Below are 16,856 nucleotides of genomic sequence, written 5' to 3' on the forward strand. Positions count from 1 at the left end.
TGGAAGCAGAGTGAAATGTGTATCCAGAGAATCAGTTCTCTCCCCTTCCCAGCCCACCTGCCTCTTGCCCACGACCCAGGTAGGGAGCTGAGGCTGGCTTGTTTGATACTTTTAATATCATTATTTGTGTTACACGATACACAACCAAGGATGATGGTCAATACTGCGATGGAAATGTTAAAAAAAAATATTATACACGGCTCATGTCTTCCACACACCTTCCTGGAAATAAATTAGTGAGCACGGAGAAACCTGGCTGGTTGGCAGCCAGAGCTGAGGGTAGAGGGAGTGTTAAGGCAGTATCTACAAGGGGGAAGGATGACGGGGAGGGGGGCAGGGGGCAAGCTAAGGCCTCAATTCCTCCCCTCCAACATCCCAGACAGGGAAGGAGGGACCCACACACTCTCCTAGACCCAGAAGGTGCTGGCTACCAGCTTCCTCCTTCTCACCACCACTTGCACACTGCCTCAGTTGGAAGCCCTTGCCTGCCAGGGAACTAGTGTGTCCTGTGGGCAGCGAGCTTTTCCCTGCTTCCTCAGGGCCAGAGAGGTCGAGCAGTGGGCCAGTCATAGAGCAAGTCAGCAGCAAAGGCAGTAGTCTAAATGAGCCCTCATGGGGGCCCTGCCCGGAAAAGAGGAGGTACCCATGTTCTAGATGGGTGAGTCAGGGAGCCCAGGGTAACGATAGCAGTGGTAGGAAGCTTGGCTGTGGGGCCCAGCTGACGGGGTGGGGATGCGGACCAGGGTGGCAGAGAGAGGTTCAGATGGGGGCCAGTATGGACCTTGCAGGCCCTGCAGGTGCCTTCTTTTACCTTGCCTTCCTTTGGTCCTTTCTCATCACCTAACCAGGGTCCCTGCACTAGATGAGGTAGGGGAGGGTGGAGGAATTGAGGGTAGAAAGCTGCACCTCAACCCTTTGGGGTTGGCAGCCTGGGGGTGTGGTGCATGGAGAGGGGCTACCCTTCCTAAGCCAGCAGCCTTATTCTGTCTTCTCACTCCGCTCCCCTCCTTTCAGCTCCCATCTCCCAGGAATGGCAGCCAGGGAGTGGGCCGTGGGGGCGTCCTCCGCACACCTGCAGCACACGAGTGATGTATCTGAGAGTGGGGACACCAGCATGTGTGGGGTGTCAGCACGGAGGAATGGGGAGTACACCCTGGTCCTGGGATATGAGGTTTGTGGGGCGTAAGACCTGAGCAGTCTTAGGCTCTCTGTGCTTTCATATTTCTTCATATGGGGGCAGGTCTCTATTGCCTAGTCCAGGGGTGGGGGGCTCGGTCACCTCCTCCCTCTCGATTTTCATCCTCAGCTTTTCTGCCCTCTCCCTCCACACCAGCACCAGCAGAAGCAGCAGTACACACACTCCGACTCACAGATGCCACAGACAGCCACACACACCACATATACCCCCCCACACATACACGTTCACAGAATACACACGTATTCCCAAATAGATCCCAAGCACACACAGGTCCCTTAGGAACTTCCCCTTTCCTTTCCACACAGACACACAACTCAGGAAGTCCCACAGGTGTATTCAAAGACACACAGAGACCTGCCTACACACCTCCACAGAAATTTCTATGAAGAAATTCCTTCAGGTTTGAAAAGACCTTAAAAGTAATTTCAGACACCACTCATTTTACAGTTGAGGAAACGAAAGCCCAGAGAAACAACACAAGTGCTTGTTGAGATCACGGAGAGTGCTAGCACGAGGGCCACGCCCCCAGCTTCTGACTCCCGGGCCAGGGCCAGGGCTCTGAGTCCCGTGCTGAGCAGCCTCTCACATCGTAACAGACCACACAGTCTTTCCCGCCATGGACACTCACATCCATGACAGAACCAGACATCTGGAGAGACAGGCCCAACACAGAGACATAGATACCCACCCTGACAGCCTCACACACACACACACACATTCTGCCAAGTTCTCCCTACCATACACATGCAACCACTCTTTTCTCCTAAGCTTGCCTCCTTGAAGATTCTTGCTGGGAAGCGGTGTCTGGGATCTTGTGCTGGAGGGAGATGGGAAGGGGGCATCTGAGGCCAGCCCTACCTCCTGCTTCCAGCCTGGGATGGAGACCAGTGAAGAAGCGTGGGGGTGGGCGGAGCTGGCAGAGAAATAGATGCATTGGCTGGGGGTGGGTGAGGACAGATCATATCACCCCAAACTGGCCTGTCTCTAAGGCCCACCTTACCCTTCTCCACAGCCCGGAGAGCAAGGAAGGGGGTGAATGGGGCAAAGAGGAAGAAGAAGGCAGTGATTTTATGGGGGGGGCAGTATCCCACCGGACAGCTTTGTCAGGCTTCTCATCTGGAGAGGAGGGTGAAACAAATAGTTAGGGCCGGCGGGGGGCGTGTGGAGGGGGCTCTGAGGTGCTAGGCCCCGCTCCCACTGCCCTGGGCCTTTCTCCCTCCCAGCCCCTTTCCTTGTCAGGCTGGGACTGGGGGGCTCATGGCTTCGCTGGGGTGGGGCCAAGCCCCTGGCTTTGTGATCCCTACCCCCACTCATTAGTGTTGGCCTCCCTGCTGTCTAGTCCTTCCTCTCCCCCACTGGACTGCAGCTTTGGGGAGGGGGGCAGGGTGCTGGGCAAGGTCCCCCAAGTAACTGAACAAACAGCCCCCACCGCTCCTCAGCCCCCGGGGTGGAGAAAGACCCGGTTTTGGTTTCTCCGGCTCCATGAACACACAGAGGTACACGTCCTACCATAGGAGGAAGCAATGACTGTTACGAGGTTGGCGGCTGTAGGGGGCACAGGGGCCGGGGGCAGGCGGACAAGCTGGGGAGGGGTTGGCCCCTGCCCTGTCCCACCTGGCCCACGGGGGGCCCTGCCCCGGGCGGCCGCAATGGCCCCTCCCGCTACTGAATGTGGCAGGCAGTGGAGGACGTGGCCTGGCAGCACATGCAGGTGGGGTTCACGGACTTGGGGGGGATGAGGTCCAGGTCCTCGTCATCAGGGATCTCGTCTAACCGGTAGCCGTCCTTCAGCAGCTGGATGTTCAAGTCTTGGTTGATCTGCTGTAGACAAAGGGGAAGGAGGTCAGGCTTGGGGCTATCCAGAGGCACCACCCACAGCCGGGTCGCATCCCCAGGCCATCTGCACCCCAGCTCAGTTCCATCGCAGGTTACCGAAATGCCAGGCTTTGCCCCTTCTTAGGCCCCAGCTTCAGTTCTGGCCTCACTTCCTTACAGATACATCCTTGAGGCCCCACCTCTCTACAAAGGGCATCCCATTCTAAGGGCAACTTCTGCCTCTATTTGGCTGGCCCCTATTTCAGGTCTAGCCCAATAAAGTGTCGCCTGGATTTCACACTCCATTCTGTTTAGGAGCCCTGTTCTAACCACAGGCTTAAGCCTTGCCCCTAAAACCGGGCTCCCCGCACTTGAGGCCAGTGTCTAAGAGCCTCCAGGTTCCATCTGACACTGTCCCATCCCAGGCCCCACCCCATTATGCCCCACCCCACGGGGCTCCACCTAGCTTTGCCCATCGCTCCTGCAGGGTGTGATTTGGTGTCGGCCCCACCCCTTTTCCTGGATGGAGGTGGTCCTGCTCAGATGCGTCTAGGGTCCTAAGGAGTGGGGCCTCACCTCAGCAGAGGAGTAGCCAGAGGAGGAATATCTGGACATGTCAAAGTCATCATCGCTGGTGGTGGAAGAAAAAAGACAGAGAAGTGATTCCCTGATATTAAATAGAAAACTCCCTGTACCCCAGCCCCTACCCCATCAGTCCAAACCTTCCCCCTCCCCCACACTTCCAAGTAAACAGCAGATCTAAATAAAAGATGGTGCTTGCTGTGCAAACGCCCAGCTTCCCCAGCCCCGCCCTTCTAAATGAATTGCCGCCTGTAACCTCCTTCTAAACAGAGCTGTTACATCCTTCACCCCCATTCTTCTCACCTTTTTTCTAGGCACAAATCCCCCTGACTTGTTGGGTTTTCCCAAAGTTCAAGTGTAGCCAGGTGCATTCCCAGCAGTCAGGCTCCTCCCTTAGAAGGAGCAGGACGGTGGACATTGCATCAGGGCCCGTTCAAGGGGCAGCAATCGCATCAGTCGTCTCAGGACAGCATCAGACTGTGCCAGTCCCCTTTTCCTCTCCCTGCTCTTTCCTACTGCCAGACAAAAGAATTCCATTCCCTGGGGGATTCATCGCTGGCGAGCTCCCGGCTGCCTGAGGAACGCCCCACATCCCAATTCTGACGATAGAGCAGGTGTGGCCACTACAGCCCACGCGTATGTTCACACAGGTTCCTGTGGCTTGCCCGGCTGCCCCAGCATCCCTGTACACACCTGTCCGTGTCAAGGGCTACCAGTGGCTTCTCATCTGGGCTCTGGTCAAGCGAGGAGTAGCCTTTATTGGGGACGACCAGCCTGGGTAGAAAATTTAGGGGATTGGATTGGCAACTGGAGCGCATAGCCTGGTGAGGAACTGGATTGGGCCCTGACCCACCACTTCCCCCTGCCCCTTGGATCCTGTTGAGACTCCCTCCTCTCAGAAAGGAGCTGGGCCTGAGGAGGGAGGGAAGAAGGAGAGGCGTAGGACCAGCAGAAATAGATGTTGACTGGCAGGGTCCAGGTGGGGTAGGGGGGCCTCTACCTTGTTCGGGCCATGACATTGTTCTTCTTGGGTTGCTGGTTGACGGGGCTACCCATGCTGCCATTCTTCAGGGAGCCCTTCCGGGCCAGCTCCCGCTGCTTCTCTGCAGGAGAACATGGGAAGGAAGCTGTGTCCTGCTCCCAGGGCCATCCTACCTTACTGCTCAGGACTGACTGGGCTGGGCCTCCATTGTGAAACCCCTTGCTTCTCTAGGAGCCGAGGCAGGGATCCCAACTCCAGGCCCTGCTGCTTGGTGGAGACAGTACTTGGCCCTGCACAACCTGAGGTAGATAATAAGAGGCAACAGGAAGAGGCTGACCCCTGTCTTCCAGAAGCTGTACTCCCATGTGGGGCAGTTAGTGTATGCTTGATGCCAGAGAAAGGCTGGAGAGGGAGTGATGAAGCAGAAGGATGGAGAAGTCAGGGCTTCTTGCAGGTGATACCTTGAGCTGGAGAGAGGAGGGCATTCTAGGAAGGAGGGATAGCATATACAAAAATGCATTTACAAGTGAGCAAAGTAAGTATGGATCCAGATGGGATGGAGGGGTGAAGTTGGAGGGAGGTCAGTTTGGAAAAAGAGGATACATGTGTTCAGTCATTTATTTATTCGCCATTCACCTTTATGTCTTAGATCCTGTGTTAAGGGGTTGGGGCTCCCTCTGGTTACAAACAGAGCTTGAAGGCCTTGAATGCCAGACAAAGGAACTTAGGATTATTGCAGAAGCCAAAGGAGCCACTGAAGTTGTGGAGTGGGAGGGGAAGAATGGGGCTAGTGGGGTAAAGGGCAAGAGGCTGGGGAGCTCCTCTGGCTATACTTGTGCCAGCCTTTGAGTTCTCCAAGGCTCTAGAGTCTACCAGATCTATGGGGCTGGCCACCAGGTGACCCACTGTCTGGTACGTGACACTGTTACCAGTAGCTAGTAGCTGCCTGGGCCTTGGAGGGGGCCTGCCTACCCTTTCCTACTCATCTTAAGCCCAGATGTGGAAAAGGGACTGTTGGGCAGCAAAAGGATGCTAGGGGAAAGTGCTCATAAAAAAAAACACTAGCCCTAGAGAGGCAGGATGGAATGGGACTTTCCAGCTGCTGTGACTCTGAAATTTCCCTTGACCTCCATGTCTCTAGTTTCTCATCTCTCAGTCTCTGACCCTCTGTCTTTGCCACTGCTCCTCTGACTCCAGTTTTTTCCAGCTTCTTTCCAGCTGGCAGCAGCTGCCATAACCACTCCAGTACTCTAGGGGGTGCAATTTGCCTGAAAGTTCCCGGTGGTGAGTTTCCTTAGTGCAAAGGGAACAAGGTTCTGAGTTTTCATGAGGAGCTTTGGTGGTACTATAATGGGGAGGAAAAAAAGTGTTATTTTAAAAGCATGTTGGAATTGTTTGAAATAGTGAAAAAAAGGCAAACAATAAACTGGCAAAACCAAACTATGGACTACTATGCAACCATTTAAAATAAGTGTGAAGTCATTCTTTATATACTGATATTGCCAGGGCCTCCAAGGCATTAAATGGAAAACAAAAACAAAAACAAAGTTTCAGAAAATGTGTACAGTATGATACCACTTATGTTAAAATATAAAATAAAAGAAGAAAAACTAAAAAAGCTTAGAATGATTATCTCTGGGGAGGAGAATGTGGTGGAGGAGGGAGTAGAAAGAGGAGTTACACTTGTTAAAATACTTGTATTGTTAAACAGTAATAAATAAAACTGGCTGTAGTTGGAGTCCGGTGTCTTGGGAAGATGAACAAATCCACTGAGAGAACTGCTCTCTTGTTTAGAAAAACAGCCTGAGGAGATCCCAGGATATGGTCTGGAATGAGAGAAGCAAGATAAAAACAAAACAAAACAACCCTCCCCCCCACACCACAAGAAAACAAACAAACAAACTGAATAAAAGAATAGGACTCTGTGAAAAGGAGCTCCAGCAGCTACAAGGAAAGGGTTTTACAACAGATGGAAAAAGGTTCCTAGGAGGAGGGGTCCAGTATTTACTGGGCAGCTGGAGTCTGAGGAGAAAATGGCCAAGAGGGTAGCAGGGATGGCAGAGGAGTTTTGAAGGACAGTCATGAATTGTATTTAATTGTAAACTGTTTCCTGGATGCACTGTGCTGTAATTCTTCTTCATGAAACCAAAATTTAGTAAGTCTGGTATATGCAGCGGCCTTTGGTGAGTGAAATTTTGGCCCCTGAAGGGAGAAGGGCAGTGTCTGGCTTAGGGTGAAGAGAGAAGAGCAGCTGCGGGAGCTATGGGCAGTGGTTGGGAGCCAAGTGGCTTCAAGGAAGCAGGCTGCTTCTGACTGCCTTCAGAATGGACATGAAATAAACCCCCAAAGGAAAGGTGACCCTGGAAAGGGGGTGGGGAGATAGTTGGGCTTACTAAAAAACCAAGGGAAAGCTCCCCAAAACAGGAGCCAACCAGGCCCTGAGATCTCTAGATGGATGAGGGAGGAATAGGGAGAGGATCTCAGCTTCTAGGTTTTGGGATCCTCACTCCTTTCTACCCCTCAAACATAATAACTGACACCCCACCTGTAAGGCAGTTTCCTCCCAGCCTGGCCCAGTGTTTGATGGGACTTCTAACCCTCTCTCTGGGGTTGCATGGTTTTATCCCTGAAGCTATCCCCTAGAACACCTGGAGTCTTCTTGGCCTCAGAGATGCTCCCTAGAGCTTTGGGTCCTGCAGAGAACTGTAACTTCCCTCTTTGCCTTGCAGGAGATAAGGTGTCTGGCAGTGCCGATGATTTGGTGGCTTGAGTCTTGGAATCATCTAGTCTGAGTTGGTTTATTTGTGCCACCTCATTGCAGACCCAGCCCAGAGCACCTTGTCCACTCCCCACATCTCCCTCACCCCCCGGACACACTCACCCAGCTTCACTTGGAGCGGGGATGGTTTGTAATTCATGGCTACTGACTCACCCTCCCGGGCGTCACAGTCCCCGTCTGAGATGGAGGCGGCGGTTGGGTCCTGTGGGGAGAAAGTAGAGAGACAGAAAGTTGTTAGGTAGTGAATATATGGGGCTGCTCTCAGTCCTGAAGCTGGTCTTCCCACCCATCATCTGGGCTCATTCACCCCTGGCAGTAGACAGGCGATTAAAGAAGGGAAGGGCAGACCCATACACGCTGGAAGGAAGACCTTGAACTGGATAAAAGAGCCTCGGATCTCAGCCCCACTTACACCCACCTGGTGTCTGTCTTCAAAGGCCTGTGTGAGCCAGGCTTCCCCCAGAAAATCTACTGTGATTCCTTAAACCCACAGGATCTCCTGTCTAACCTCCCATACTAGTTGCCCTGCTCCTCAGGGGCCTTCCTGTATACTTGTTTGGAAAGGTCTTTCCAGGTTTCTGTGAGTTTAAATCTGGATTAAAGTCAGAGTACATGCTCCCTAAGACAGGCCTTCTCCTTCTGTTTCCCCTAGCATTGGATGTGTCCCTTCACTGGACCCAGAGAACTAACTGGCCAAGCCAGGCCAGACTTCAAGACTATAGCCAATGGACAAAAGAGTTCTCATGAGAACTTCTTCATTCCACAGATGAATCCTAAAGAGTGTCTCCTGAAAGGTTGGCTGGGTATGGTAGGTGAGAAGATGAATAATGGCAAATCAGCTGGTGACCAGTTAGTCCTGTGCTACTCAGTAATCAGGCCTCACTGTTTCCTCCAAAACACCCCAAACCTCTGCTACAAGGTCCAGGGCCCTGGCCCACCCTACTGTAGTCAGTAGGAAGGGGCTGGAGTCATGCACATTCTCCCTGAGAAACTGATGACCAACCACTGATATGGGTACTGCCACTCTAGACATCTGCCTAGGATTAAAGAATGGTAAGCCCAAGGTCTGAGACTGCAGAGTAGACCCAAGGCTCTGTCTGTTCTGCCTCTGGGGGTACAGACAGCAGACAGACAGGTAGAACGCTCCAGGATTAGCCCCACAGTGTCAGACCCAGGGATCTGAGTGACCCAGCAAGGGAAGGACATATATAACTATTATGGTGGCTTCTGTTCTCTTTAGAATGAGGCAGTGGGGATGAAAACAGGCTTGTCATTACGGGGAAAGGAAAAAGTCTAGAATGTTTGGAGGGAAATCCTAGCCTTGCCCGTGTTCTTTCAGGCCATCCAGAGTACGAGACCCTGGGTGGGCTCTGTTGCCACAGTGGTTTGTGATCCTGAGGGCAGAACTTGGGCTTCTGTCCTCTGCTCTGAACTGCACCCCTTAGCTGGGATTGTAGGGGGCAGGGCTCAGAACAAGTGGGGTGCTGCAGTGCCCCAGTGCATCTCAGGCAGCTTCCCATGCTGCAATCCTCTCCAGTCCTTTATTCTCTGCCTCTTTGTCTCAGCTCCTCCTGAGAGACTCCTGATGGATATCAGTTGTCCCATGCAGACCTGGGCCCATACATGCCTCTCTGTGGCCAAAACAGCCTTGAGGTGTTACCTACAGGGTGCATGAAGACCTGACAGCTGGGGTCTGGCTTTCCCCTTAGGCCACAGGTAGGACCTACTCCCAAAGCAGCTTGAGGGATGACTTCTCAAATGGTAAAGGCCATAAAGATGCCTGTGGGATCCCACCAGGGAAGCAGTGGCACCTCTCCAATTTCCTTCATCACATTACTTTTTCTGTAGCATTTCTCACATGTCACACATACCATATCCATTTGGATATGGTTTCTTCTTCTGGCTTCGAGGACACTGTGATCCTTGGCTCATGTTACCTCTTTAACCATCATTTTTTACTCCCCCCACAGCCCTTTGTCTCTTCAGCAGTTTCTGGCCCTCAGCCCGCCTCTCTCCTTGGGGAGCCCTGATGTCTTCTACAGTTTAGAGTAACATTTTTACACTGGTGACTTCTAAATCTATGGCCTTCCCAATCATGCATCTTCTCTGGAACCCTCCACTCCATCCATCCATGTAAGCCTCACTGTCCTTTCCCTGGGGGTGACTTTAAACACGTGAGCCCCTCAGGCATTTGGGGCTAACCCTTCCCTCTTCGGCACAGATGAGTTCATCAGAGTTGCTTCTCAGTCTGGAGGTACTGGGTAGAAATGGTAACAGTGGAGGGAAACTGCAGGAAGAATAGGGTCTGAGTGGGCCTGGGAAGCTGTTGAGCAATTCTGGTCACAGGGACCCACATTTGGTCCTCAACGCCACTGGGTTGGTCTTGGTGGCTTTTGATCCCTGAGAGAAACTGCCAGTTCCTATGGGTCATAAGCCAGGGTTCAGAGCCGTAGGCTTGAGAGGTCCCATGCAAAGCCCACCATTCAGCGTCTCCCCTGTCACTATCCATGATAGAAGGCCATCTTAGTGGCAAGGACAAAGATCTCGGGCACTGTGCCTGAAAATTCAAGTCTTTACTGTGGGCTTCCTGTATGTCTTCCCTGAGAAACACAGCCAATGCACCATGACCATCACATGGAAATGTAATCAGGTTAAATGTGAAATATTCATAAATGTTAAGTATCAGAGAGAATCCAGGCAGAAGGAAACGTCTGACTCCAAGAAATCAGGGAGAATTTAAAATGCCCCCCAAGGACATCTGACAGGAGTTAGCTAGATCTGGGAACTAGAGTGCAGATTAGCAAGATTATTAAACACTCAGTGGAGACAGACATTGAAATGCATCTCTAACAGCAACCCATGTTTCTGCAACCCTTCAAACAAATTCTCCACAGACTGCAGAAATGATTAATAGCCCAGTCTCACTGTTTCTGGGACAGGATATATAGGCTAATGGCCAGTGCAAAGCCAATATAATTAGAGGAAGGCAAAAGTGCCAGAAGAATTCTTAGAGTTAGTCTGGTCCAGTGATTTTCATTAAACTGTGTTCCCTGAACCCTGTGCCTTGGGCAGGGCTGAGTGCAAGAGGGAAGCAATAGTAGTGAAAATGGAGATCCTCTCTCTTTTTTTTTTAAGATTTTATTTATTTTGACAGAGAGAGAGACAGCGAGAGAGGGAACACAAGCAGGGGGAGTGGGAGAGGAAGAAGCAGGCTTCCCGCCAAGCAGGGAGCCCAATGCGGGGCTTGATCCCAGGACCCTGGGATCATGACCTGAGCCGAAGGCAGACGCTTAACGACTGAGCCACCCAGGCGCCCCTGGAGATCCTCTTTTATTTCACTTACACACCAACCTTTCTACAAAATTTTGGTTGGAGAAAGGGTTCTGTTGCAACAACAACAACAACAAAATTAAAATCCATTGATTTGAGGTGCCTGGCTGGGTCAGTTGGTAGAGCGAGTGATTCTTGATCTTGGGGTTGTGAGTTTGAGCCCCACGTTGGGTGTAGAGATTACTTAAAAATAAAATCTTTAAAAAATCCATTGATTTAATCTAATCTGATCCTTTAAAAATGTGTTATTATGGAAATTATTAAACTTACACAAAAGAAAAGAATGTAGTGAGATCCTGGGTACTTATCATCAGCTTCAACAAATTCAACTCATCAACCCATTTTTTTAAAAAAAATAAATCTTGGCTCCTCCATTTACTAGCTGTGTAATCTGGGCTTCAGTTTCCTTATCTGTAAAATGCGACTAATATTAATACCTACATGAAAGGTTCTTCTGAGGCTAAAATAAGTTAATAGATGTGAGCACTTTATAGTACCTATTAAGCAATATATCTGTGCTAGTTATAGAGGTATTAGTAGAGGTTCCTTAAGGCCCACACAATCATGGACAGTATGCCCTAGGAGTGACTGGCCCACAGCTGCAGCCCTGGCATCTCACAGGTTGGGGCCTGGATTATGTAGGGAAGTATCTGTGGAAAAGGTATTCCCTCCACAGGGTGAGGAGGGGCCTGACCAGGGGGTATTCTGCCTCCTCCCTCTCCTTACTCTGACACACTATATTTCCTTCATTTATTTATCAGTGGCAAGCCTGGGGCTCATAAATATAAACAGAAAGTAGTCCCATCCTTAAGGAGCTCCCTGTAATTATCAACAGTGTCAAAAAACCAGATGAGTCCCAGAAGATAAATACAGTATTTAGAAATAAGGAAGTCATAAGTGGCCTCAGAAAACACAGTTTTAGTTGAAGAGTAGGAACAGAATCCAGATTACATAAGATTTAGGAGGTAACAGGAAAAGAGAAAGTAGAAACAGTGAACACAGATATTCTTTCAAGGAGCCAGACTGAGAAGAGAAGGAATGAGAATAAATTATAGCCAGAGGGAATTTTGGAGTTGAAGAATTTCTTTGGACCTATGAAATACTTGACCAGTGTTCTAGCCTGAGGGAAAGAAGCTAGATAGAAAAGGAGATGTTTGATAGGGCATGGTCCTGCAGGACTCAAGAGGATATGGAAACAGAGCCTTGGGCCAGAGAAGGAAGGTTCCCTACTGAAATGGAAGGGAGGTGAAGATGAGTGGGGGATGCAGAGAACATGGAGGCAGAAAGGTAGGTGGAAAGTTAAAGGAGTTCATTCCTAAAAGCCTAGTTAGGTAAAGGAAGAAGTTGAATACTAAGAGCTTGAAGAGAAAAGGGGTACTTGGTGATTGGCCAGAGAGTAAGGAGATCAGACTGGATGGGCTTGTAGCTACAAATCCTTATCTTTTACCTAGGTGCCCTTGATCTTGTCACCAGGATGAAAGACGCTCTCCGTGGTGCTGAACAATTTTGCCCTTGCCTTGTGGACTGAGCATGAATGATTCAGAGCAGAGACATGATTCAGTTTTAGCTTTCCCACAAGAAAGGTAACCTCTGTCCTCACCTCCAAGCACTAATTCTCAGAAAAATGGAAATTTAAGTGGATTCAGAATGAAGTATGAAGAGGCAAAGTGCTTGTACCAACATTATCTAACCTTTCTTCACCGAACACATGTGAATTTTCGTCTAGGTTTATTAGAGAGTTAGCAGAGGCAGTTCTGAGTTGTGAAAGGCTACCTCTGGAACAGTCCTGTCTGTACCCTGTTCAGTTCCCTTGGGTGGAAGCAGGAAGCAGGGCAAACTTAGAGCAGGAACAGGGGCAGGAAGAAAGATAACACTGATACGGAAACAGGAAAGCAGGGAAGACCTAGGGCTCAGGCCACTCTCTGACACATGGGTACAGCAAGAAAAGGCATCAAAGACCAACTCTCATTTCTGTCACAATTTGTCCAGAGATCAGCTCAGAAACTACCTGGGGTCTCCTGTTTTCAAGATTATGCCACTCCCCAAAACATCTCTTGACAGTGGGTGGAAATAAACATGTTTAGATATCATATTTTAGAGACAGATACAGAAAATACAACTCAATGCCTTTATGTCCAATGTCCACGGCTGGGCAGAAAACTAACCTCCCATCCAAGAATATTCAGTAGCAATGTAGGCATTGGTTAGACCTCTCTACTTCCCTGCAGATGGCTGTTTATTCAGCCTATAAGCATTTCCATCTGTTTCTGACTCCACATCTCAACATGAGAATCATTTGACCAATAACAGCTGTTTGTGTATGACCTGAAGTCCTGAGTCCTATTTCCTGGGTCTGAATTTTGGGCAGCTCCCTAGCTTCCTTCTCCAGGATTTCTCCAGGAGCTGCCTGTAGTGCCAGGCAATTGGCTGGGACTTCTATCTTTTGGGGACATAATAAGACCTTTATGGGCCCACTTATGAGAAAGGACAAACACCTCTCACAAGTATAAGGTCTTTGGGGAAGATCAAGGAAACATAAAAGAGACCATCTTTCTAAATGCCACTAGTGGCTTTTACAAAGAGGGGAAGAAGAACTGAAAAAAAAAAATCTGTGAAGCCTAAATTTGCATGAGGGGGGCAGAAGATCCTGCTTAGCTCAGTGAGGCCTCTCTTATTAGTCTAAATCTCCTTAATCTTCTAGGTTTTTCCTCAAAAGAAGGCTCAACTCAAATAAAGTCAACACATTGAGTGTCCACTCACTTTCCAGCTCTGGAGTAGCTACTGGTTGTTGCAAGCAAAGAAGGAAAGCACTCTTTCTTCATACACACCACACTTCTGCAGAGGCATTTTGGGGCAAAGTAAAGTTAAACACAAAGAAGTAGAAAGGATTTTTATGCTACAGCTAGTGTGAGAACTCAAATTGGTCCTGTGATTAACAAAATTTTCTGTCTCCTTAAACAGCTTAGTGGAATTCACTACCAAAAACAAGCACCACTAGGCTTTAGTATCTTTGTAGTGGCTGTCATTGGGAGAACCAAAATGGAGAAGAGTTCTGCTGACCCCAGGCCTAATAACAATCATAGCCACAACAAGTTTAATAGATTTTTTTTTTGAAGAATTTATTTATTTATTTAAGGGAGAGACAGGAGAGCGAGAGTGCGTGAGAGAGAGCACGAGCGGGGGGGGGGGCGGAGGGGGAAAGGGAGAAGCAGGCTCCCCACTGAGCAGGGAGCCCCACGTGGGGCTCGATCCCAGGACCCTGAGATCATGACCTGAGCCGAAGGCAGATGCCTAACCAACTGAGCCACCCAGGCGCCCTTAGATTTTTCTATTATAAAGTAATACATGCTAAAAATTTCTAAAATTCATCTTTAGTTTCACTACCTTGAAAAAACCTCTGTTAATGTTCTAGTGTATTTAAGTCTTGTGTGTATACCACAGTAACAACACTCTGGGGTTTCCCTCTCTAGGAGTTGGTGTTTCTCCTCGTGGTCAAGGGGTGGGCTCCAGGTACCATGTTGGTTCAGTGTGGTCCCACTCTTTTTTGGATCAGATGAAGCCAATCAGAGTCTCCCCCAGAATAGGAAGTAGGACTAAGAGGAGATGTAAAGCTCAAGACTGTAGATTAGGTAGCAGAGAAAGCCACTGGGCAGGGAGACAAGAATAAAGTTGATGTTCAGAAAGAAGCAGACACAAGAGATAAAGTCCTTCCAAGGCTCTGATTCTAGAACTTGCTCTACCCTTCTAAGGCTTGAAGGGCACACCTGTCCTTGAATACTATGAGAAATCTAGTGTCCTTATAGTCTAGTTTCCTTTATTTTATTTTATTTTATTTATTTATTTATTTTTTTTTTTTTTAAAAGATTTTATTTATTTATTTGAGAGAGAGAGAATGAGAGACAGAGAGCATGAGAGGGAGGAGGGTCAGAGGGAGAAGCAGACTCCCTGCCGAGCAGGGAGCCCGATGTGGGACTCGATCCCGGGACTCCAGGATCATGACCTGAGCCGAAGGCAGTCGCTTAACCAACTGAGCCACCCAGGCGCCCCAGTCTAGTTTCCTTTTTAACTTAAACTAGCTTGAGTTTAAATTTGTTACTATAACCAGAGTGCCAGCTAATACACATGCATAGAACAACATTTAAAGAAAAACAAACTGGGGCGCCTGGATGGCTCAGTTGGTTAGGCATCTGCCTTTGGCTTGGGTCATGATCTCAGGGTCCTGAGATCGAGCCCTGTGTGGGGCTCCCTGATCAGCAGGGAGTCTGCTTCTCTCTCTCCCTCTGCTCCTCCCCCTGCTCCTGCTCTCTCTCTCTCACTCACTCTCTCAAATAAATAAAAATAAATAAAAACAAACTATCTTACATTCTGCATTTTTATTTTTTGAGAGAGAGAGAGAGAGAGAGAGAAAGAGTACAAGCGGAGGGGCAGAGGGAGAGGAAGAGAGAGAATCTTAAGCAGGCTCATGACCCTGAGATCATGACCTGAGCCAAAATCAAGAGTTGGATGCTTAACCGACTGAGCCACCCAGGCACGCCTTATATTCTGGATTTTTAAAAATTAGTATTAGAATATAATCAACTCTCCATATTTTTACATGGTTTTTGAAATCATCAGTTTAATGGCTGCATAATATCCATAGAGGGGATGTACAGTAACTTTTTTTTTTTTTTTTTTGTACACTAACTTTTTAACCATTCACTTATTTTGGACATTCAGGTTGCTTACAATTTTTCACTATTATAAATAGTACTATGCTGAAATCCATATATATTTGCATTTAGAATAATTTAAAAAAAAAAGATTTTATTTATTCATTTTAGAGAGAGAGAGAGAGAGAGAGTGCGAGTGGGGGGAGGGGCAAAGGGAGAGAGAGAGAGAGAGAGAGAGGGAATCTCAAGCAGACTCCACACTGAGTGCAGAGCCCAATGTGGGGCTCAATCCCACATTGTAAGAGTCAGCCACCCAACAGACTGAGCCACCCAGGTACCCCTAGGATAATTTCTTAAATAAAGTAGAAGTATAAGGTCAAAAAGCAGGAGTGCTTTTAAGATTCTTGATACATGTGCCAAACTGCTTTCCCAAAGGATTGTCCCAATTTATAATGCCTCCAGTCATGACTGAGGGCTATAGCTGATTTTTAATATTTTATTTCTCACTGTGTGCCTGGGTATTTCAGGTCATCATATCTATCCATCATCTTGCAAGAGAACTGTGCCTCAGTCCTTACTTACCTGGTGGTCTCTGGGGAATCTTCTTTCAAAGAATAGAATTCCCTCTGGGCATCACCTGCCAGACAAAATATGCCTGACTTGAGGCCACCAATTAAGAACAAAAGGAGAGGGGCGCCTGGGTGGCTCAGTCATTAAGCATCTGCCTCCGGCTCAGGTCATGATCTCAGGGTCCTAGGATCGAGCCCCGCATCGGGCTCCCTGCTCAGCGGGAAGCCTGCTTCTCCCTCTCCCACTCCCCCTGCTTGTGTTCCCTCTCTCGCTGTGTCTCTCTCTGTCAAATAAATAAAATCTTTAAAAGAACAAAAGGAGAGAAGACTTTGCTACACTGAAGTTGGGGAAAAACTCTAAATGGGGACAGTACTGCCTGGTGGCTGGCCACCATGCTTCAGCTGGTCCTTGGCCTGTGCCAGCACATCAGCTATAGGAACCGTGACTAGTGGCAGAGCCAGGAGGCAAACTTCAGAGAATGAGTATCCCTTGCTTTCAGACTTGGGGTAGGAGAATTAACCAAAATGGTTCTGGAGTTATCCCAGCGAGAGTGGCAGCTCCTACTCCCTTACCCATTATTTAGCTTTCAAAAATAGCTACTCAGAAACTACTGAGGGGAAAAAAAAAGAATGGTGAAAGATATGAAGCTAGTACTGGGATGGCAAAGAACTAGATTCATTTTTTAAATGGGGAGACAAGGGGTCAGTGAGGCTTTTAAAAAGATTTAGAATTCTGCTCTTCTCCTTCATGGTTAGGACTGCTTGTCCTAGATTGATGTTCTGCGTTTCATTCCCATTCCTACTCACCTGGAAACCCTATGACTAAAAAGCCTTTCTTTGGGAGATAGGACAAATACCTCAACTCAGGGACACCCATTGTAGCAGCTGTGTCTTGAAGGAAGCCTAGGGGACATAAAGGCCTAGGGGACAAACCTCATAACCCAAGAGGTAG

General features: G+C 48.8%; 1 protein-coding gene across 6 annotated transcripts in view; it reads right to left on the minus strand.

The window, feature by feature from the left end:
• Window positions 1–98: 98 nt before the first annotated feature.
• FAM219A (family with sequence similarity 219 member A) overlaps window positions 99–16,856 on the minus strand; it is a 52,045-nt gene continuing 35,287 nt past the window's right edge. For 2 of the 6 annotated variants that reach the window (XM_036081375.2, XM_036081373.2), the window contains exons 2-6: window positions 7,459–7,558; window positions 4,596–4,698; window positions 4,289–4,369; window positions 3,590–3,644; window positions 99–3,019 (exon numbers count right to left, since the gene is read on the minus strand). In XM_036081375.2, coding sequence (XP_035937268.1) covers window positions 2,861–3,019; window positions 3,590–3,644; window positions 4,289–4,369; window positions 4,596–4,698; window positions 7,459–7,558 — 498 coding nt within the window. In that variant the 3' untranslated portion in view covers window positions 99–2,860. The remainder of the gene's footprint in view (window positions 3,020–3,589; window positions 3,645–4,288; window positions 4,370–4,595; window positions 4,699–7,458; window positions 7,559–16,856) is intronic. The other 4 variants (XM_036081379.2, XM_036081376.2, XM_036081374.2 and 1 more) reach the window with 3 other exon arrangements.

This window comes from Halichoerus grypus, chromosome 14 (assembly GCF_964656455.1).
Source record: "Halichoerus grypus chromosome 14, mHalGry1.hap1.1, whole genome shotgun sequence".
NCBI classification, from domain to species: domain Eukaryota; kingdom Metazoa; phylum Chordata; class Mammalia; order Carnivora; family Phocidae; genus Halichoerus; species Halichoerus grypus.